The 23,362-nt window shown below is 42.9% G+C and overlaps 1 protein-coding gene across 3 annotated transcripts in view; it reads right to left on the reverse strand.

Annotated features, from left to right (window-relative positions):
- Positions 1-23,362, reverse strand: part of LOC126185131 (protein-associating with the carboxyl-terminal domain of ezrin) — a 113,465-nt gene that overhangs the window by 83,641 nt on the left and 6,462 nt on the right. For all 3 annotated transcript variants that reach the window (XM_049927958.1, XM_049927957.1, XM_049927956.1), the window contains one exon: positions 21,569-21,738. In XM_049927958.1, coding sequence (XP_049783915.1) covers positions 21,569-21,738 — 170 coding nt within the window. The remainder of the gene's footprint in view (positions 1-21,568; positions 21,739-23,362) is intronic.

Genomic DNA, 23,362 nt, shown 5'->3' on the forward strand with positions numbered 1-23,362 from the left:
TAAGATCCATTGCCATCCTTAGCCTGACATTCATACCATGGTGTGGCCATGGAGGGGAACGATTTGGGGTAATACTTCTGTGCATTGAACTGAGCTCATGAACGCTTAGAGACTGCCAGCAAGAGATGGACTACGCTTCATCGCATGTCATCCGCCATGATGCCACCCACTCTGACCAGGGGCCCTTCCCACAGGCGCCACCCAGTCACAGCAAAGGCCACCTGACAGGATGGTCATTGCCGGGAGTTTCGATGCCCCAGAGGGGTGGGCGTCTACCCCTTGGCGTATGTGGGGCATTAGCATAGCGATCCCTGTGTGGTCAGGGGGCTACACCCAACACGGTACATGGCGGCCCAATCACAATGGACTGGCTGTCGTGCTGGATATCAGGTGCAAAGAAGTCCACGGTCCTCGTCGACACAGAAAGTGGTAGTGCATGGTGTAAAATGCTCCCAGGAAGGTGTCCTCGCCCAAGAGATGGAGAATGAGCAGGACTGAAATGCGACAACAAAAAAGTGGGCTAAAGATCTCAATGCACGATGGACACAGTGCACCATGTAAGGCACCGTTCCCCAATTGGATCGCTCTTAGGGAAAATTTTGAAGAATGGAGGTCAAACCCGACAGGGGAACATCACATAACGGCAGAAAGGTGTGAGACTCCTTTTAGTCGCCTCTTACGGCAGGCAGGAATACCTCGGGCATATTCTAACCCCCGGACCCGCAGGTGGCGGAGTGGTGACTGGGTGAGGGTAAGGAGGAGGCTGGAGCAGGGAGGGGGAGGGATGGTGTGGTGGGGGGTGGCAAATAGTGAAGTGCTGCAGTTTAGACTGAGGGCATGAGAGATGGTGGGGACGGGGGGGGGGGGGGGGGGGGGGTAAGTAGTGGAAAGGAGAGAAATAAAAAGAAATTAAAAGACTGGGTGTGGCAGTGAAATGAGGACTGTAGTGGTGGAATGGGAACAGGGAGGGGGTGGATGGGTGAGGACCGTGACTATAACGAAGGTTGAGGCCAGCAGGGTTATGGGAACGTTGGATGTATTGCAGGGAAAGTTCCCACCTGCGCAATTCAGAAAAGCTGGTGGTGGTGGTGGGAAGGATCCATTTGGCACAGGCTGTGAAGCAGTCATTAAGATGAGGGATATCATGTTTGGCAGCGTATTCTCCCTCTCCCTCCCCCCCCCCCCCTCTCTCTCTCTCTCTCTCTCTCTCTCTCTCAAAACATCTAAGGTCATAAGTGCCCAGTATAGAACCACAGAATGCTGGGACTGTGAGGGTAAAACACCGTTACGAGGTCCAATACAGAATAAAAGAAAAATCTAAAACATCAAGACGTTACGGAAGAGTATCTAAAGGACATTGACAAGACACCGGAGTCACTAGGTAGAAATCAAATCTCTTTTAACATATTACTGGTTTCTAAAAAACTTAAAATGCGAGCCACAGCTCGCGAGTCATCCGCTAAAATGTCCGGCAAAGAGAGCAGCAGCCCGAATCTGAGACGTAGATGGCTAAAATAGGGGCAGAGGATGAGGAAATGACTGACTGTTAATGGCTGGCTACTGAAAGGACAGCTGGGTGCAGGGTCACCACTCAACAAGTGCCTTATTCGCTACTGAGCTAACATTACTCCCTCACAGTGAGACGGCCGGGAAGAAGTCAACCAGGCTGTTGGGAGAGGTCTGACTTCTCTGAGTTTGTTCCCATGAATGAAGCACCAGTAGCCATCCCAAAGTTACTTGATACGCCAACAGAGAAAAGTACAAATATCTTTCAAGGGAACAGAGTACGAGGCAGGCCGACCAGGATGGACTGCGGCCTTGGCTGCAACATCAGCAGCATCATTCCCAGGCACACCAACATGGCCAGGAACCCACATGAACCACACTTGGGCTCCCCCATCCAGGAACAAATGGAGGCAGCCCCAGATCCGTCGAATGATGGGGTGGACTGGATCTGGATCATCCAGACTCTGAATGGCACTGAGGGAGTCAGAGCAGATCACACAGCGAGTGAGTTGGTGCCTCCGGGCGTAGTGAACAGCCTCATAGTGGGCAAAAACCTCTGCGGTAAAAATTGTGCACTGGTCGAGAAGCCGGTATTGAAACTTCTATCAGCCCTGATGACGGAAGCACAGCCAACACCGTGGGCGGACTTGGAACCATCAGCGTACAAAAATATGCTATCGGCAAGTTGTGAGCGAAGTTCGAGAAATTTGCAGTGATAGGTCAGCTCAGGAGTCGAATCCTTCCGGAACAAGCTGAGGTCAAAATGAACATGAACCTGTGCCGAAAGCCAAGGTGGTGAAGGTCTCTCACCCATTCGGAAAGTGGCAGGAAGTGTGAACTGCAGCTGCTAAAGCAGGTGACAAAAGCGGACGCCGGAAGGCCGCAAAGGAGAAATGTACATCTCGTATTGGCAGTCAAGAATGTCATAAAAAAAAAAAAAGGGTCAAAGGTAGGGTGGCCTGGCATGGAAGAAAGCCGACATGCATACATACCGAGTAGGATGTCGTGCCGATATGACTGTGGTAGCTCACTGGCTTCTGCATAAAGACTCTCAACTGGGCTAGTACGGAAGGGCACCAGTGGCGAGACGGATCCCCATATGGTGGACAGTATTTATACGGCGTAAGATATATGGCTGTGCAGAGGAGTAGACAATGCATCCATAGTCCAACTTGGAGCGGACAAGTGATCGACAGAGGCGAAATAGGACAGCCTGGTCAGCTCCCCAAGAGGTACCGCTCAATACACGAAGGACATTGAGGGACCGGGTGCAGGGTGCAGCGTGCAGCCAGGTAGGACACGTGGGGAGACCAATTGAGTTTCCTATCAAACGTAAGCCCTAAGAACTTCGTTGCATCCACGAACGGGAGAGCATTTTGGCCCAGGACAGTGGAAGAAACGCCTTGTACCGCCAGAAGTTGACACAAACGGATTTGGTTGCAGAAAAGCAGAAACGATCTGTGACACTCCACTAATAGACACGGTCCAGACAAAAGAAGGCAGCGATGCAGGAGACACGTCTGCTGGAAGCTGCAATAAATAGCAAAGTCATTCAAAGAAAAGAGAGCCAGAAATGCCAGCTGGAAGGCAGTCCATAATTGGGTCGATGGCTATGGCGAAGAGGACGACACTCGGTACGGAGCCCTGAGGCACCCTGTTCTCCAGTGAAAAGGTGTGGGATAAGGAGGAACCCATACGCGCCCGGAATACTCAGTCTGTTAAAAATTCCTGGATGAAAGTGGGAAGGTGACCGCAAAGGCCCCACGTGTTCAGAGTATGTAAAATGCCTGTCCGCCAACAGATATCATAGGCTTTCTCCAAATCAAAGGAAACAGCCACTGTTTGTCGCTTCTGCAGAAAATTATTCATGATGAATGTCAACAGGGTGACAAGATGATCAACTGCAGAGCGGCATTTTCGGAACCCACACTGAGCATTAGTGATAAGATGGTATGACTCCAACCACCACACTAACTGACCATTATCAGGTGTTCCATCACCTTACAAACGTGCTGGTAAGGGAAACTGGACAATAGCTGGAAGGAAGAGATTTATCTTTACCCGGCTTAGGTAGGGGTACAGAAATACACCGTCAGTCCAAATACGGTTGTAGGTATCGAGGAGAAAGCATTTTCCAGTAGGAGGAAGATTCTGCAGCATGGCAAAGTGTATTGTATCGGGCCCAGGAGCAGAAGACCTGGATGAGGAGAGAGCAAGAGAGCACAGTCGAGCTTCCGAGTATTGTAGCATTCTCAATTCAAAGAGAGAAAAGAGATTGCACGAACCTCCTCTGCCTGTTTCCAAGGAAGGAAGGCAGGATGGTAATGGGTGGAGCTTGAAACCTCCACAAAGTATTGGCCCAAAGCGTTGGAAACGTCGACAGGGTCGACTATGACGTTTCCTGCCAGTCAGCCCAGGGATCGGGGAGTGGGCAGTAGTCCCGGAAAGCCGGCGCAAGCCACCCCAAATGAGAGAGGACAGAGTATATCTGTTGAACGAGCTGATGAAGGAAACCCAGCATGCTTTCTCGAACAGTGCGACTGCACTGCGCACGTAGTTGCTTGTAGCAGATGCAGTTCGGTAACGTAGTATGACGGTGAAAGAAACGAAGCGCACGTCGTCGGGCACGAATCGAATTGCCACAGTCCACAGTAGTACGAGGGATAGAGGATTTGGCAGCTGAGCAATCTTCCCAGGAATAAAATTTTTTGAATTGACGGTTCACTGCCGGTGTTGCAACTGTCGTTGCCGGCGAGGGCGAAGAACAGGGAGCAGGATCTACAGCCCAGGAAGCAGGAGACAGAGTGTCAGCTTGAAGGTGAGGCGACTATGCCACCATCGAACTGAACTGTAGAAACGTAAGTCACAAGTTTGCATAGCCATGTTTTTCGTGGGACGGGGAGAGGCTAACACGGTGCTGTAGCTTCCAGATGAAAGGACATTCGGTTTACTGCTTGCCAACAGTTTCCAGGCAACACAAAAAGATACCTTCTCCTTCACCCTTATCTCCTGTATCTCCTGAACAGCCCGCTCATCTTGATAGACTGGACAAGAATCAGAAGAAGCAGCATGTTCTCCATGACAATTAACGCAGCGGGGTGAAGGAGGTGGACAGGCGCTCTCGTGTGCATCCCTGCTACAAGTGACACATTTGGCTGCGTTTCTACATGACGTGCTGGTATGATTGAACTGGTGGCATTTATAACACCTCAACGGGTTGGGAATGTAAGGCCGCACAGAGATCACTTCATAGTCTGCCTTAATCTTGGTAGGAAGCTTTAATCAATCTTAAGTCAGGAACAATGTGCGAGTGGGCACCAAATTGGCAGCTTCCTTCTTCATAACTCGATCAGCAGCAGTAATGCCCTGATCCAATAGATAATTAGTTATTTCTTCCTCCATCAAACCATTCAACAGCCGGATGTAGATAACACTTCGGGATTAACTAAGTGCCCTGTGAGCCTCCACTTTTATAGGATATTCATGGCGGATTTGGGCCTTGAGTAGTTTCTGGGCCTGGGAGCACTATCAATTTCCAAAAGCAGAGTACCACTGCGGAGACAAGAGCATGACTTCACAGGGCTGGCGATGTCATCCATGCTTTTCTGTATAACAAAGGGGTTAACAGTAGTGAAAGTCTGGTTTTCGTCCAAACATGAGACTACTAGATATCGAGAGCACCTTCACAGGTAGCCCCGCCTTTGACGGGATAGGTGATGTTAGAGATCAGACTGGAGTAAGTGGTGGTAGGAGAATGTATGGAACAGGTCTTGCATCTGGGTCTATTACAGGGGTATGAGCCATAAGGTAAAAGATTGGGAGCAGCAGTTGTGTAAGGATGGACGAGTATATTGTGTAGGTTCGGTGGACGACAGAATATCACTGTAGGAGGGGTGGGAAGGATAGTGGGCAGGACATTTCTCATTCAGTCACTCTGCCCCCCCCCCCCCCCCCCCCCCCCCACTTCATGCTTATCTCCACTCAAACGTGCTACCCACAGTATTATACACATATTTATTAATTATTAGCTATTCCCTACTTTGATCCTTGTGACTTTTTGCCAATTTTAGTGAGTTTTCACCTTCCGCTATAGTCATCTTCCTCAGATTTTATCTCGCTTTTTTTCCCCCTTGTGTGTCCATTTCATCCTTCTCGTGATTTTTCACATGTATTTGGGTGTATTTTTGCATAATTTTTCGGGTGTGATTATACTTTTTTATGTAATTTTTCGCATTTTTTGCACCAACATGGATCCTTGCTCCTTCCATCTGCATCAACACAGAAAAGTTTCCTTATCCCTAGCCAGATCCCAGTCTCACATATTGTTCCTGTGTTGTTGCTTGTCTCATTAAATCCCCCCTAATGGCCTTACCATCAAATTACCCTTCTCTGGTTGCCACCCCTCCTTCCACAGTGACCTCTACCTGTTCAGATTCTGCCAATCCTTAGCCCTCATCAACACAGTCCTGCAAAACCATATCAACCAAGCCCAATCCTCCCTGCAGTACCTTCTCTCCATTCGCAAAATTCTCCTGCTATATAATGCCAAATTCCTGGAACTCATAACACACACTGAAACTCTTGCCCTGTAGGAGCTTGAGCAACATGTACAATGCCACCTCAAAAAGCTCTCCATCCTGCTCATTTCCTATTCCCAACTCTGAGTACCCCTGTCCACCACCTCTACAACAACCTCCAAACCTCCCCCACGTCCCCTCATAGCTGACAAACCCTGTCTCGCAGACCTACTACACTTACCCCACCCTACAAAACTCCCTCCCATCACCACACACAACCCAGAACCAGACAGACCCACAACACAAGTCACGAACCTTTACTCCAGAAGCCTTACCAGGTGTACCAGTATGAAATGAGCATTAAGATACAAATGTGTCAACAGGGAACATTTGTTGTGAACGAGCCTTAATTTTTTGTTTGTTTGTTTGGTATGACATCTGCCAAAGATATTTAGTATACATCAAGTCATGGAACAAACAACATCATATGTTTTCATTGTGTTAACAATGTCGAATTTTGTACCAGAAAGTGATGATTTGTGGAAAGCATTAATTTTTTGTTTCCATTTGAAAAAAAGTGCTGCAGAGTCGCATCGAATGCTTGTCAAGGCATATGGTGATCATGCTCTATCAGAAGCAACATGCAAAAGATGGTTTCTACAGTTCACAAATAATGATTTTGATGTAAGAAATGAAGAATGTGGAAGACCACCAAAAAATTTCGAAGACGCCAAATTGCAAGCAATATTGGATGAAGATGATACTTTGAGATGGAAGCAAATGGCAGCAATGCTAAATGTTGCACAACAAACAATTTCTGACCATTTGAAAGTTATGGGAAGTCCAAAAGTGTGGAAAATGGGTGCCATATGAATTGAATGAAAGACAGACGGAAAACCGAAAAACCATTTGTCAAATTTTGCTTCAAAGTCATGAAAGAAAATCAATTTTGCATTGAATTGTTACTGGCGATGAAAAATGGATTTATTTTAAGAATCCTAAATGGGAAAAATCATGGGTTAATCAGTGACAACCATCAACTTCGACTGCAAAACCAGATCGATTCAGCAAGAAGACAATGCTCTGTGTTTAGTGGGATCAGAAAGGTGTGGCGTATCACGAGCTTCTAAAACCAGGTGAAACTGTGAACACTTATCACTGCAGACAACAAATGATAAATTTGAACTATGCACTGATCGAAAAAAGACCATAATGGGACAGAAGACACGGCAAAGTAATTTTTTTACACGACAATGCACCTGCACCCAAAGCAAAACTGGTTCAGGACACAATCAAAACACTTGGCTGGGAGCTGCTACCCCACCCGCCGTATTCACTGGACTTCACCCATTTGTTTTCATCAATGGGACACGCATTGGCTCAGGAACACATCGATTCCTACCGAGAAGTCGAAAATTGGGTGTCTGATTGGTTTGCTTCAAAAGACAAACATTTCTATTGGCGTGGTGTCCACAAATTGCCAGAAAGGTGGTCAAAAGTATAGAAAGCAATGGTCAGTACTTTGAATAAAATGTTTTTACTTTTCAATTAACATTAGTGTTTCATTTTCACAAAAAAAAAAAAACGCTAATTTCATAGTGGTACACCTGGTAGTCCCAAAGTTCTTTGGTGTGACGTCACGTGTGTTGCACTGCTGTTGAAATTGCTCGTTAATATTTTATAAAATTTTAGCCTTCAGTTACTTATTTTAAAGTTTATTTGTGTTAATATTTGTGGATTTTCACATTACTCTCAGTCTTTCTTCCTGTGTTATTGACTCAAGGGGTCTATTATTCACGAGTGTGCTTACGTCGTTCATCTAAGCCTCAAGCCTCAGTACTGTGTGTACATTTTGCAGTGTGCACTGCAGCTGTAACAGCTATAAAGCTAAGTACTGAAAAACTTATTTGTGCACTGTTATACAGTTACTAGATTTAATAGTTTTCAGCAGTGTTTCGTGTTGTTTGTGGAGAAATAACTATTTAACAAACTTTTGGAAATGTTCACTTACTGTGTTTTTTAGAGTTTTCTGTGGATTGAAGTCTTTTAGTAAATTTTGTGCTTTAGTTTTCAACTGACATTTCTTATTGTTTCTAGTGAAATATTTCATCAAAATTTTCATTCAGTGTTTTAACTTCGTTTAGTGTTCCAGTGGCCGTTTGAATTTTTTGGTTTTAGCTAATAATTTTGTGAAGTTTTGTTGGTATTTGTATTGGCTGTGGTGTAGTATTATTAATACAAGTAGTTGCTTTTTTAGCAGGCAGAGAATTTCGAGACAATTACTGTTAGTTCTATACACAGTTCTACTGGTGTAACTGAACTTTAGTAACATAGACATAGTTTATTTCAGTAATTGTAAAATTTTACCACGTGTGAGAAGTGTGGGCTCTGTCGTAGGTTTGTGAGTAGTGGGTTACGGTGTGGGATTTGTTCGAAGTATTTTCACTGAGGGGAATGCAGTGGGGAAACCAATGGTCATTTTAGTGAGATCCTCTCCTGGGAATGCAGAATCTGTAGTAAAAATAAGTTGATAGAGGAGCAGGAGCGTAAGATCTGTGCCCTTCAGGTGCAAAGGAACTAGGAACTAGATAGGTTGAGGAGGGTGAGGGGAGGTGGGGAATGGGAAATGGAAGTTGGCAAGAAGGCAGCTAGGAAGAGGAGGTATTCAGACAGTTTTACTTTGCGTATATGCAATAGATTTGATCAACTGTCAGAGTTGAGTGGAGAGGAGCCTCATGTAGCTGTAGATGCAGGGAACATGCAGCAGTCCTCAGCAATTAGGAGGCCTAGGTTAGTTTCAAAGTCTAACAGAAGGAACAAGGTTCTGCGGTTAGGTAGTTCTCATGGTAGAGGTGTGGGCCAGCAGTTGTAGGAAGTGTTGGGGAGTGAGTACCAGGTCACCAGCATTGTGAAGCCTAGTGCAGGGTTGGCTCAAGTGACTGACAGCATAGGGGAGTTATGTAGGAATTTTACGAAGGATGATCAGGTAGTGATAGTGGGTGGAGCAGGGAACAGTCTTGATAGGGATGGGGAATATGATGTAGGTGGTGATCTGATAAAGATAGCTACTCAAACTGGTGGCACTAATGTGAATCTCGTGCCACTGTCTTAGTGTCATTGTCAGCCTCACCTTAACGCGGCTGTTAGGCGCATTAACTGGGGCTGGAGAGGGCGCTGATGGCAGAGGGCATGGGTCACATCTCAGTGGTGCCAGTTGGGTCTATCAGTAGATCGTTTCACTAGGCATGGCCTGCACCTCAATAGGTATGGAATCACCTTCAGAGGAGGTCAGGTATCCAAGAAGAGAAGGAATTAGCATATTTCATCAAAATATAAGAGGTATTAGAAAAAAAAATGGTTCAAATGGCTCTGAGCACTATGGGACTCAACATCTTAGGTCATAAGTCCCCTAGAACTTAGAACTACTTAAACCTAACTAACCTAAGGACACCACACACACACCCATGCCCGAGGCAGGATTCGAACCTGCGACCGTAGCAGTCCCGCGGTTCCGGACTGCAGCGCCAGAACCGCTAGACCACCGCGGCCGGCAGAGGTATTAGAGATAACATTAGTGAACTGCTTATAGATGTTGACTCTGAAATTATTGGTACATCAGAGTACCACTAAAACAATTTGACAATTCAGACCCTTCCTTTACTAGGATACAGATTAGCTGGCTGTTTCTCAAGGAGTTCCTTGCGTGGTGGGGGAGTGGCTATGTATGTAAAAAACAGTATTCCATTTGAGTCCACAGACGTATCACGACACTGCACTGAACAGGTATTTGAATGTTGTGCAGGGGCAGTTGAATTTACTGAAACTAAACTTCTAATTGTTGCTGTTTATAGGTCCCCTAACTCTGACTTCAGAGCATTTCTGCTCAAGTTAGAGAAGGTTCTTGATTCACTTTGTAGGAAGTACCAGAAATTAGTTGTATGTGGTGACTTCAATATTAATTTTGTATATGATGGTGCAAGAAACAGGATGTTGGCAGATCTAAATTCACATGATATGATGCAGATTGTGTTTTTTCCAACTAGGGTGCAGAGGAACAGTAGCACAGCCATAGACAATATTTTTATTCATTATTCATTACTACATGGGCATTCTGTTAGTAAAAGGGTGAATGGCCTTTCAGACGATGATGCACAAATTTTAACACTAAAAGGCTTTTGTACTCAAACCAATGCCATATTTAATTACAAACTATGTAGGAAAGTTAATCCAACAGCAATAGTTTTTTAAACCTTGTCAAGGATTAAGAGTGGCAGGATGTTTATAGTGCCAATAATGTAGATGGTACTAAACGGGGTACTAGGAGTAATAGGCAGCCCGGGTGGCTGACTAGTGGGATAAGGATATCTTGTAGAACAAAGTGGGAATTATATCAAAACGTTAGAAGTAGTCACAATCAAGCTACAGTAGCCCATTACAAACATTATAGTAAGGTGCTTAAAAATGTTATTAGGAAGGCAAGGAGTATGTAGTATGCAAATAGAACAGCTAATTCACAGGATAAAATTAAAACCATATGGTCAGTTGTGAAGGAATTGTCTGGTCAGCAGCACAAGGTCGACAATATAAAGTCAGTTCGCAGTAAAAACATTTCTGTTACTGATAAATCAGATATACGTACAGTATTTAGCAATCATTTTCTGAGCATTGCTGGTGAATTAAATAAAAATTTAGTTTCTACAGAAAATCATAACTTTCTTGGCAAATGCCTTTCCGAGATTGATGTCTGAAATACTCCTCTGTGGTACAGACAAGGGGGAGATTGAGTCAATAATTAAATCACTAAAGACTCTGACTCTCATGGTTATGATGGAGTGTGTAGCAGAATATTAAAGTACTGTGCTGCACATGTTAGCCATGTATTTAGCCATATTTTTAATTTTTTCCTTTAGGAATGGTCAGTCATTTAACAACTGAAAATCTTTCCTCTGTGAGGTACTGGATGGGTTAAACAAAAGGTTTCAAATGATAGGCATATTTTTTGTTTTAACTAAGGCATTTGATTGTGTTGATCACAAAATATTGCTCCAGAAGTTGGACCATTACGGAATACGGGGAGTAGCTCACAATTGGTTCAACTCTTACTTTAGCAACAAGCAGCAAAAGGTCATTATTCACAATGTTGATAACGGCTGTGATGTGGGGGTCTGAGTGGGGTACTGTCAAGTGTGTGTGTGTGTGTGTGTGTGTGTGTGTGTGTGTGTGTGTGTGTGTGTGTGGAGAGGGGGTGGGGGGGGGCGGTGCCCCAGGGATCAGTAGGGATCAGTGTTGGGGCTACTCCTGTTCCTTGTTTATATAAATGATATGCCCTCTAGTATTACGAGTAACTCTAAAATATTTCTGTTTACTGATGTCATTAGCTTGGTAGTACAGGATGTTGTGAGCAACATTGGGTCGGTTTCAAATAGTGCAGACCTAAGTTCATGGCTTGTATAAAATAAACTAATACTAAATCACAGTAAGACTAAAGTTTATACAGTTTCTAACACACAATTCAACCAAACCTGATGTTTTACTTTCACAGAACGGGCATATGATTAGTGAGAGTGAACAGTTCAAATTTCTAGGTGTTCAGATAGATAGTAAGCTGTCGTGGAAAGTCCACGTTCAGGATCTTGTTCAAAGACTTAATGCTGCCATTTCTACTATTCGAATGATATCAGAAGTGAGTAACCGTTCGACACCAAAATCAGTCTACTTTGCTTATTTTCATTTGCTTATGTCGTATGGTATTATATTTTGGGTTAACTCTTCCCATTCTAAAAGGATATTTTTGGCTCAGAAACAGGCAGTTTGAGCACTAAGTGGTTCAAGTTCATGAACCTCTTGCCGATCCCTGTTCATGAGTCTGGATATTTTGACATTGGCTTCTCAATATATATATTCCTTACTGACATTTCTTGTTAACAATATTAGCTTACTCCCAAGAATAAGCAGCTTTCACTCGGTTAATACTCAGCAGAAACCAAACCTGCATTTGGATCGGACTTCCTTAACTAATATGATGCACAACCTTAGCAAACGTTGGAACCACACTATGATTTCGACACTTCAATAAAAACGATAATGCACATGCCAACCTTATTCTACTGCTGCGAAGTTTATCCAACCTCCGCAGGCAACGATACATTTCCTCCCCATAGAGGTAAACAATGTGAGACCTTAAATCTTGTGCAGAAAGGTGTGCAGTATACTGCTGCATCCATTTTCAATAATCTACCACTCAAATTCAAAAATCTTAGCAGTCTTCCATGCACTTTCAAATTGAAACTGAACTTTTCCCGGCGAATCGAATGTTCAAATAACTTATGGGTTTGCTGCCGGCAGCAGTAGAGTAAGGTTGGAATGTGCATTATCGTTTTTATTGAAGTGTCGAAATCATAGTGTGGTTCCAATGTTTGCTAAGGTTGTGCATCATATTAATTCCCCTGCCGCCAATCGCATCAAGCAACATGCTGGTTTAGCTCTTGTTCAAGAAAGGATCCACTATACTCGCCGTCAATTAGATTTTGTTTCTACGGAATTATTTCAGCTTCATTTAATGATGGCGTCTAATGTTTCTGAATTTTCTTGGGATTGGGTGGACGGTGCCTCTTGGTCGCAGTCTGACTGGGAATTTCAATCTGTAACTGCTCGTCATTCGGTGAAGTTTGAACGTTTCCTTGGCTCAATGTCTAATTCTAATTCTCAACATTCTGTGATCAATCTCACAGAGAAAACGTTTGACGACGCAGCTTTGTCTGTGCTGGGGAAAGGTTTGAACTTCGCACCTACGCCTAAGAGTTTGCCAGTCGTTGATTTTATTAGTTCTATCGAACAGGCTGTTTATAAACTACCTTCCGAGGCTGTGGAAGAGGTTAGGAGGGAAGCTTGTCGTGTGTTGACTGGGGCCCGTCCACCCCAGTGCAACATTACAGCAGCTGAGGCAGCTGCTTTACGTTCACTTAGAATGGATCCTGATATTGTTATTTTCCCTGCGGACAAGGGTAACGCCATCGTTTTGTTGAGCAAGCACGATTACATTCAAAAGATGCAGTGTCTACTTCCCGATTCAGCATATCGCAAAATCGGTGCTGACCCTACTAAGAGTGTTGAGAGAAAGACAAATAGCCTCCTGAAGAAAAGTTCTTTGTCACAGGAGACTATAAAGAGTCTTAATTCTTACTGTGCTGTACCACCTAGATTATATGGCCTGCCTAAGGTCCATAAAGAGGCTGTCCCGTTGAGGCCTATTGTTTCTAATATTGGTGCTCCGACATATCGTGTAGCTAAACACCTTGCTAGTTTGTTGAGCCCACTAGTAGGTAGGTGTGAACACCACATTAAGAACTCTGCAGATTTCTTACGTCGATTGCAGGGATTGCGTTTGAATGACTCTGATATTTTAGTCAGTTTTGATGTGGTTTCTCTTTTCACTCGCGTTCCTCTCTCTGATTCGTTACAGCTAATTGAGGTTAAATTTGGTGTCGAATTAACAAATTTGTTTTGACATGTGCTTACTTCCACTTACTTTTTATTCAATGGTCAGTACTACGAACAGACTGATGGAGTTGCAATGGGAAGCCTGTTGTCACCTATTGTGACCAATAAGTTTATGGAGGACTTTGAGGAAAGTGCATTGGAGTCAGCGACCTTGAAACCTGCGTGTTTTTTCAGATATGTAGATGATACTTTTGTTGTGTGGCCTCACGGTAGTGAGAACTTAACCTGGTTTTTGGAACATCTGAATTCAATCCACCCGAATATTCAGTTCACTATGGAGGTGGAAAAGAATGGATGCCTTCCCTTCCTTGATGTGTTAGTCAAAAGGAAGACTGATGGTACATTGGGACATTGTGTTTATAGGAAGCCCACCCACACTGACTTGTATCTGCGAGCTGATAGTTGTCACCATCCAGCTCAGCGTGAAGGAGTTGGTTGGTTGTTTTGGGGAAGGAGACCAGACAGTGAGGTCATCGGTCTCATCAGATTAGGGAAGGACGGGGAAGGAAGTCAGCCGAGCCCTTTGAAAGGAACCATCCCGGCATTTGCCTGGAGCGATGTAGGGAAATCACGGAAAACCTAAATCAGGATGGCCGGACGCGGGATTGAACCGTCGTCCTCCCGAATGCGAGTCCAGTGTCTAACCACTGCGCCACCTCGTTCGGTAGCATGAAGGAGTACTTCGCACCTTGGTTCACAGGGCCCACGTTATCTCAGACCCTGAAAGTTCGGCAGCTGAGCTAGCACATCTCGAAGTCACCTTTCGTCAGAATGGTTATAGTGAGAGGCAGATCAAACGTGCATTGTGCCATCAGCCTTCTGTGCAAAGGGTGAGTGACGATAGCAACGAAGTGGCACCTAAGTCTACGGCCTTTTTACCTTACGCAGGAAGCATTTCCAACAGGACTGGCCGTATTTTACGGAAATTTGATGTGAAATGTGTTTTTCGACCACCTTCCAAGATTAAGGCCTTGTTGGTGTCCGTAAAAGATGATCTTGGTTTGCGTAAGGCTGGGGTCTATCGTATTCCTTGCAGTTGTGGCATGTCATATATTGGTCAGACAATCAGGACTGTGCAAGACCGGTGTATTGAACATAAGCGTCACACATGCTTACAACAGCCGAGCAAATCCGCTATTGCAGAACGTTGTCTTGACACCGGTCATCCTACGGAATACAACAACACGGAGATTCTGGCTTGCACGTCAAACTATTGGGATAGTTGTATTAAGGAAGCTGTTGAAATCAGACTATCAAGCAACCTTGTTAACAGAGATGGTGGATTTTGTTTAAATACTGCTTGGAATCCAGCTATGTCTCTCCTCAAAAAACAGAGGGACAAAATTAGTGCTACCTCACCTGTTGATTAATAGTAATCATCGATATTTCTGATGTTGGTTATCTTTGGTTGTGTTGACACTTGTTCTGTGTGTGGTATCTTCCTTGTTTCTCCTCTATGAACCGAGGTATTAAATTTGCTTGCACATTTTTCTTCCTTGCATTTGTGCCTTGAGAATGGCAGGGTGTGCTCCTGTCGAAATATCGGCAGTTCTGACGACGTCACCCAGCAGCAAACCCGTAGGTTATTTGAACATTCGATTCACCGGGAAAAGGTCTCAAATCTCCCATGTCTTATCTTTCCACTCTCCCACCACCTCCGAAAGTACCACAGTCCGGCCACAGAGGAGCATTCCCCTCATAACTCAGTATCAGGTGGGGCTGGAGCAACTGAATTACATTCCCCGCCAGGGTTTCGATTGTCTCTCGCCGTGCCCTGAAATGAGAAATGTCCTACCCACTATCCTTCCCACCCTTCCTGAAGTGGTATTCTGCCATCCACCGAACCTATACAATATACTCGTCCATCCTTACACAACCCCTGCTCCCAATCCCTTATCTCATGGCTCATACCCCTTTAATAGATCCAGATGCAAGAACCTGTCCCATACATCCTCCTACCACCACCTACTCCAGTCCACTCACTAACATCACCTACCCTAGCAAAGGCAGGGCTACCTGTAAAACCAGTCATGTGATTTACAAGCTAAGCTGCAACCATTGTGCTGCATTCTATGTAGGCATGACAACCAAAAAGCTGTCTGTCCGCATGAATGGCCATCGACAAACTATGGCCAAAAACAAGTGGACCACCTTGTTGCTGAACACGCTGCCAAACATGATATCCCTCATATCAATGACTGCTTCACAGCCTGTGCCAAATGGATCCTTCCCACCAACACCCTGAATTGTGCAGGTGGGAACTTTCCCTGAAATGCATCCTACGTTCCCGTAACCCTGCTGGCCTCAACCTTCGTTAGTCACTGTCCTCACCCATTCAGCCCCCTCCCTGTTCCCAGTCCAGCACTACACAGCCGTCATTTCACTGCCACACCCAGTCTTAATTTATTTTCATTTCTCTCCTTTCTGCTACTTACCCCCCCTCCCCCCTCTCTCTCCTGCCCTCCATCTAAACTGCAGCACTTCACTGTCTGCTAGCCCCACCATACTATCCCTCCCCCTCCAAATCCCAGCATCTTCCTTACCCCCAACCCAGTCACCATTCCCATAATGCACTGGTGCTGTTACTCGCAGTGTGGTTCCAGTTGTCTGAGACTGCAGACGTGTGTGTGTGTGTCTTGCTGACAAAGGCCTTAATGGACAAAAGCTATAATTGTGTGAATCTTTTTGTTGTGCCTATTGCGACTCAGCATCTCTGCTATATGGTGAGTAACAATTTTCCTTCTCTAATATTGTTACAGTCCCTCCTGGATTTTCCATTACTTGAAATATCCAGTATGTTAGCTAAATTTTATATGCAGCAATAAAAGTCTACTATGCACCAAACAAACTCATAGTGGCCCCTTTCTTTCATTGCAAACTTTTCAAATTACTTACATGCAAAATATCATAATAACTATGATCACTATTTGGGGAATCCATGTGGTACCAACTTGACAGTTGGAAAGCCATGTGGTCCCAGCACGACAGAGGTCCCACTTATTCTCTACCGACAATTATAGACCTTATTAACAGAATGTTTGGAAAGCATCGGATCATTCAGCAGGGAAACAAAATGGCTTGCACGCTCATCGGACTTAACACCTCTTCATTTCTATCAGTGGGCAAAGTTAAAATAAGATGCCTATAAGAAATATTAATCATTCCCGAGGACTTTAATGCAGTATAACGTGGACATATAAGTTTCTAACTAAGTATTACAAGGGGCTAGGAAGTGGTAAGGCCTGGTGAAGTTCAAGGTACAGTTTGTGAATCCAGAATCACTTTATAGCATATAAATGCTATTGGGATAATACTGCCAACTGCACGTGATACAATTATACACGATTATTTACATGCAAAATCTTAGGCCGAGAAATTTTTAAATATCACAACGTTGAAGATATAAAGGAAGTTCATTTTTCACTAATAACACAGATGCAGGTACACACAGGGTCCAGAGCAGCCAACCTCATTGCAGTTGCATATCTCTGATCAACTGCTATTTTTTATGCCGGATTTTATTTTCTTCACACTTACAGTTTCCTGAAATGTTTATGTGATGTTCACAAAGACAGACCACAAGGGCTCGGCACGATCAGGATGCCGTTCAGGATACACTTTCACCAAAAATAGAAACCGTATGCACTTTTTCAACTGCTGTACACACTGCAAAAGTCTGAAAAGCATCATAAGCAAGTTGCCTGATCACTACATCAGCAGAATGGACTCGTGGGCTTCAAGTGCATAGGTAAACACGTGAAATGTGCCTGAGTTATGTGTCTGCATATATTTAGTGTAGTTGGGTAGACATTTGTGGAAGTTTCTGTCATGGTTTGTGGTACTCAAAGGGCTCTTTCCAATAACACACAAAACAGTATATAGTTGTTTTCTTAAGTTGGTGTCATAAGTTGCCAGCTATAAATGTTGAAAAATTTCTTGTGTATATCAGAACATTCGCAACATTGTTAACCGTAACTTTGTCAAATACGACACACCTTAATAATCTTTTTTGTTTTGACAGTATTTTGGGTGACCTGTTATAGCTTCCTCACTCTCTATACACATAATACATTATATGTTGGATAACATTAGAAGCTTCCTGATATATAGAGATGCAAGTTGTGATGTCAGAAAAGTATAACATAATGTAGGAAGACATAAGAATCTACGCTCGGTGCACGGACAGACAGTTGACAATCGACATAAATAAAAGTTACTTATTTCACATAAATAAGCATGAAATGTAAACAATGAAAACCTTTGTATATGACATATGAAAGAGTGGTTATTTAAAGTGGAGTAAACACACAAAATTACTTGGAGGAAAGGCAGATGCCATACAGAGATTCATAGGAAGAATACCAAGGAAATATAATTCACTCACAAAGAAAGTAGCTTACAAAACATTCATTCAACAAATTCTCAAATATTGTTCACGAGTCTGAGATCCTTAGCAGGTAGGATTAATAGAGGACATGCAGAACACCTTAGCATGCAAGTATTGCCGAGATGCTCATCCGCCTCCATCATCAGTAGATGTTACAATAGAGGTGTTGAGTGTCACAGAGAGGTTTACTGCGAAAATTTCACGTATGCAGGTATCGAGAATGGTTCAGCAATATTTTACTTCTTCCCACACGGATTTCACAAAATAGTCATGATGGCAAACCCAGAGACATCTCATTCTACATTCTTCCTTTCATTGCAACTTTCACTAACAGAAAAAAAAAACCTGGAGAGTGTGTGTGTGTGTGTGTGTGTGGGGGGGGGGTCAAATTACAGTGGTGAATCAAGTAGAGTAGTGTAGTGTATGGAGTGTAGCTGTTCATGCAGATTACAAATGGCCATCATTACATTCAAACACTATGACAAGGCTCTCAAAAATTTTCTACTGTCAAACGAATGAAGTCTTCCTCAAGCAGCATATTATCAAACAATTTCCAGGAATATTATGAACTGCATCTCCCCGTTTACAGTAAATAAAATCAAGTCAATTCCTTGTTTCTGGTAGCAACAACACACAACATTTTCTTAATTAATATGATCCTCTAAAATCCTTGATGGAACAGTACAGCTAGACTGTTTAGTTATCAGAACCCTAACTGTATTATTGCATCAAGGCAGGGGGGGAGGGGGGCGGGTGAGAGGGAGCTAGTTGTGAACTGAGCCATTATGTTAAGTCTTCGTTTGCATCCTCATTCACCATGGAGCATTTTCACCAAATGGTGAAACTCTTGAAAGAAGTCATTTTCCTGCTTATGCTGTTTGTTATTTTTAAATAAAACACTTTCTTTCCATTATTTAGTGATTAGCTAATTTCACCAACATGGACAGTATCAAGCTACATATCCCATTCAATCGCCAGTGTCATACCATGTGACAGGCTGAGATCCTTCACAATGCTCACTCACCATTTTATGTATTGCACACTCATTATATGCCAAATGAGATCATGTAATGTGATCATGCATTGTGATAGCTGTTCTAGCAGTAATTTTGAATTGCAATTCGAATAATTTACATATTAACTGATGGTATGTGTGTCTGGTATTGTAGATACAACAGACAATTACTTCAGTGTCCAACGTTTTTTTCTATGAGTGTACATGTTTTGATTTACATCAGCATGGAAGAGGTACTTTTTGTTATATATATTTGACTAGTGATCTACCCTAGCTTCTCACATGTATCACTAAGTATATACGGTTCGACAATTTGAGTGGTGTAACAGTAAATTTGTATGTGGGTCTCTGCGTAGAGTTACGCACAAAATTCTAAGAATAATGTTACATAACTGAACATCACAACTTTTATACAACTTAAACAATTTAAGCAGTACATGCCAGGAAAGGTGTTACGAGGCATGAATGTTATCTGTTCCTTATTTAATTCATATTTGGAGCGACATCTTGTGGCAATGATGGGAGCACAGCGTGATTTAATCAGTATGTATACAACAAATGTAACCATGAGCATAAGCATGTGGGCACAATCAGATATGTCTTAAATCGTAGCATATCATTTTTTGGAGGCTGGTTGCGTGTATCACGTATGAACGCCACAAACAAAACAAAAGAAAGGAAAAAAACCTCCACAACTGATCAGATGTGTATCCCATGACAGCACCCTTCCTTTAAATCTTAATAAGCACCGAGTCGATGTTCAGACTGGTGCAATTCTTTGTCGGAGACTCTTTGCACAATACTTTTGAATCCGGTCATGAAAAGAATCACATCCATATCCAGGCTTGATGGTAGAAAGCAGAAAGTTGAGTCATCTGCTGAGCTGCTGAAAAAACTTACTTTATGTAAATGAATCAAAGCTACATACTTGGGAGAAGCACTGTTTTGGAAAATGTTTTACTTTTGCACACAATATTTAACTCCACTGATTTTGAATTTGCATGTTCCTTTGCTACATAACTGTCTCAAATGTCTGCTTACAATACTTTGATGTTAAGTAAATCACTTCCCATTGTTCGAAGACTGTGCAGTGAATTATGAGTACAAATTGCAATTGCTAAGCGGGGAAGCAGCAATTAACAGTCTGAAATTCTCGACTTTTTTCAGAATGTGTCCCCCAGCTGTCTGTAGAAGTCTTTTGAAATCTTTTAGTCATCTATTAGGAATTTCTGAATCACTTTCTATCCTCTATTTTTAAAGTGCCGCAAAGATCATACCCATGTCTGTTTCCTTCTTTGAGATGCCCATGAACTCATCATGATAATAAGCAATGCTGCTACTTTTCAATTAATGCACTTTAGGTTTACATTGCTGCATACCAAATGTAGCTGGCATATCTAAATACTTTTATGATCATAAAGGTCTATACCCATGTCACAACATCGGAGATTCGTTTACCAAGCTTACACATAATTTTGAAGTGTCCAAACAAATACTATCCGAATATGTTAAGTCACATCCACACTGAGCGCACTGCATTGAACACGTTCCACTTGTTGTCGGTACATCGAAGGAGGAGGAGTGTTCACACATGCTTCGTTTGGTAGTGGCTGCGTTGTGCTGCACAGAGCTGCGATTCCAAGGAGTTTTGCCATTCACCGCTAGATGGCAATGACATTTTCGAAGTGTAGAAATTCATGTAGTTCAGCCTATTTGCATGAAATAACTATAAAATTATGTACTGAAACCTTCATCATAAATGAATGTATGTATTAGTGAAAACCTGGGTGATTTAAATTTATGTTTCTATAGATATTACAGTTCCCACTATTTTTTAGAACACTGCATCAATGCAGTGCCCAACTGTAATCAGACACCTGTAATACCATTCTGGTAAATTTACATGAATGCACATGCATTTGATCACAAGCCCAGCATTTTGTTGATATTTCATGTTTCTATCCTACACTCACAACAAACGAAACCAAAAACGCATGAATTTATATTATACAGAGTGAAACAAATGTATAAAAGAAGAGCTTTCAGGAATAGAAAGATTAATGTCTTGTGGATAACAAAGTCATTTGGTACAGGACATCGGTGTAATTAGGACAAGAATGGAGAGGATATTGGTCATATCCATTTTAGGACCTCCCGAATTTTTGTCCAGTGCCTTAACCACTGATCTACCTCTCTAAGGAAGAGCTTCCAGTTTGTATTTTTTAACTCTCGTGATTCGTCATGTGAAAACATACTGGAAATAATTTTTACAGACTACTTCACATACACTGAATAATAAGTACACATTTAATCCCCACAAGCTCACAAATTCTCTGGCTTGTGTTCACTAAATACAGCACTTCCTGTTCAACAAATGTTACCCATAATAAATCCCATAAGAGTTCAAATACATAGTGGTTTTGTAAGAATTCACTGTCTACTGACACAGGTATATAAGAATCACAAATTATCACCATAATATATGGCCCTGATGACTCAATTTTGCACAGGAACATAGTAGAGTCACAGAGTTATAACTTATAATACTGAAAGGTGAAACATTATTCTTGCACTTATCTGCTTGAGTCACTCCTTCCCACTGCAAACAGCATTAGAAACAGAACAATTAATATTTCAACTAACCTTCACTTTCACAGTTCAGAACTTCTTCAACTAGAACACCAAATGCAAACTGGTCAATTGAAGTAGGCAAACTGAGTAAACTTTCTGGTGACTCCTCCTCTGGTGCTATAGCTTTCTGATACCTGCTATCACTTGCTTTTTGCAAAAATGCATGGCTTAGTTTTGAAAAGCTGTGGAAATAAATGATATTGATAATTCAAAGAAAAATCTGCATGTCAATGTGTCATTAATTACAGTCGGTTTTTAAAACAGTGCTAGTTACTAGGTGTATCTTTCTGTGCTACAAATGGTCCTGAACTATGAGGAATCTACTATGGGAAGCACATTCAATACTGCTCTCTCTCTCTCTCTCTCTCTCTCTCTCTCTCTCTCTCTCTCTCTCTCTCTCTCTCTCTCTCTCTCTCTCTCTCTCTCTCTCTCTGTGTGTGTGTGTGTGTGTGTGTGTGTGTGTGTGTGTGTGTGTATGGGAAGGGGGGGCGGGGGCAGGTGTGGCATGCAATCTTTGAAAATTGAATGTTATTTTTTTTACTGTATTTTTTTTAATGTATTGTATGCCATACACCTGAAACAAAAAGTAGTACAGATACAGTAAAACACACCAATCAAGTATTAAGCTGCTTGTTCATTTTGTTTTCTGATCACACAAGCATAGTTCACGAGTGGCAGGTACGTATTATTACTATTTTAGGGTCAAGGGAAGTGTCCAATTCCACCCATCTGCTTGGACCCATGACATAAGTGTGTTGTGTTGTGAGACATCATTGTGGCGTGGCGTTTTCAATCGGGTCATGTTTGTATACAGCGTGTCGTCGTATTTGGTGGTGTGTGATTGTGTTGCATGTTCATGTTTGAAGTCTGTTGTGTTGTGTGTGGTAGTGGGTCATTTGACTTTTTACAGTCATTCTTGTGTTTGCAAGAGTGTGCCGCTTTGCTAGGGAGTTAATTTGATTTTTTTTATTGGGGGGGGGGTCATGAATTCACATTTGGGTGAGGTAAGATTAATGCTGTGTGTTTTTTGATGGTCTGAAATCTAACAGTGTTTCTCTGTTTTGTTAATGTTGGATATGATGGAAAATTTTAAGTCGAACTCATGATCACACTGGGGTAGATGTGATAGCTACCAAAAAGTTTTTGCAGGCCCTTGGCTGCATTGCCAAGTGTGTGTGACGATGTGTATGTAATAAGCATACGAAGTTGACTAGAGTTCCGGCTTCTCAGACCAGAGGCCTGTATATGTGGTGTTGTTGCCATCATAACAATGGGCAATCTATATGAAGAGAGACCTAGTTTGAGAAATTTAGGTTGACCATCAAGGAGAGAGTTTTAGTGCCCTATTGGTTTTGTTATTGTTCACCTATTCAATTTTGTGTGCATGAGTCAGGAGTGAGTGTGCAAAGTGTGTTGGAATGATTTACATTTTGCAGGGAAGGGTGTAGTGAGAATGTGCAGCGTAAGGAGAAAATTGGGGCGGGGGGAGGGGGGGCTGAGATAGGAATGGAGATTGATAAGTCACAGTTTGAGAAGAGGAAATATGGGAGCTGGGGTTCCCATGTTTGTTAGTGTGTGTGTGTGTGGGGGGGGGGGGGGGGGGGGTCTGCGGAATATGGGAGCTGGGGTTCCCATGTTTGTTAGTGTGTGTGTGTGTGGGGGGGGGGGTCTGCGGAATCGAACTGAGAGGGTACCTGTGGGGTTGATGGGCGAATATAATTGAAGAGGAGAGTACTGAAGTGTGTGATGCTGTTTAATCCTATACGGGGAAAGGGGTTACAATCATTTGATCATGAATCTCAGTAT

The sequence above is a fragment of the Schistocerca cancellata genome, chromosome 4, assembly GCF_023864275.1.
Source record: "Schistocerca cancellata isolate TAMUIC-IGC-003103 chromosome 4, iqSchCanc2.1, whole genome shotgun sequence".
Taxonomy (NCBI): Eukaryota; Metazoa; Arthropoda; class Insecta; order Orthoptera; family Acrididae; genus Schistocerca; species Schistocerca cancellata.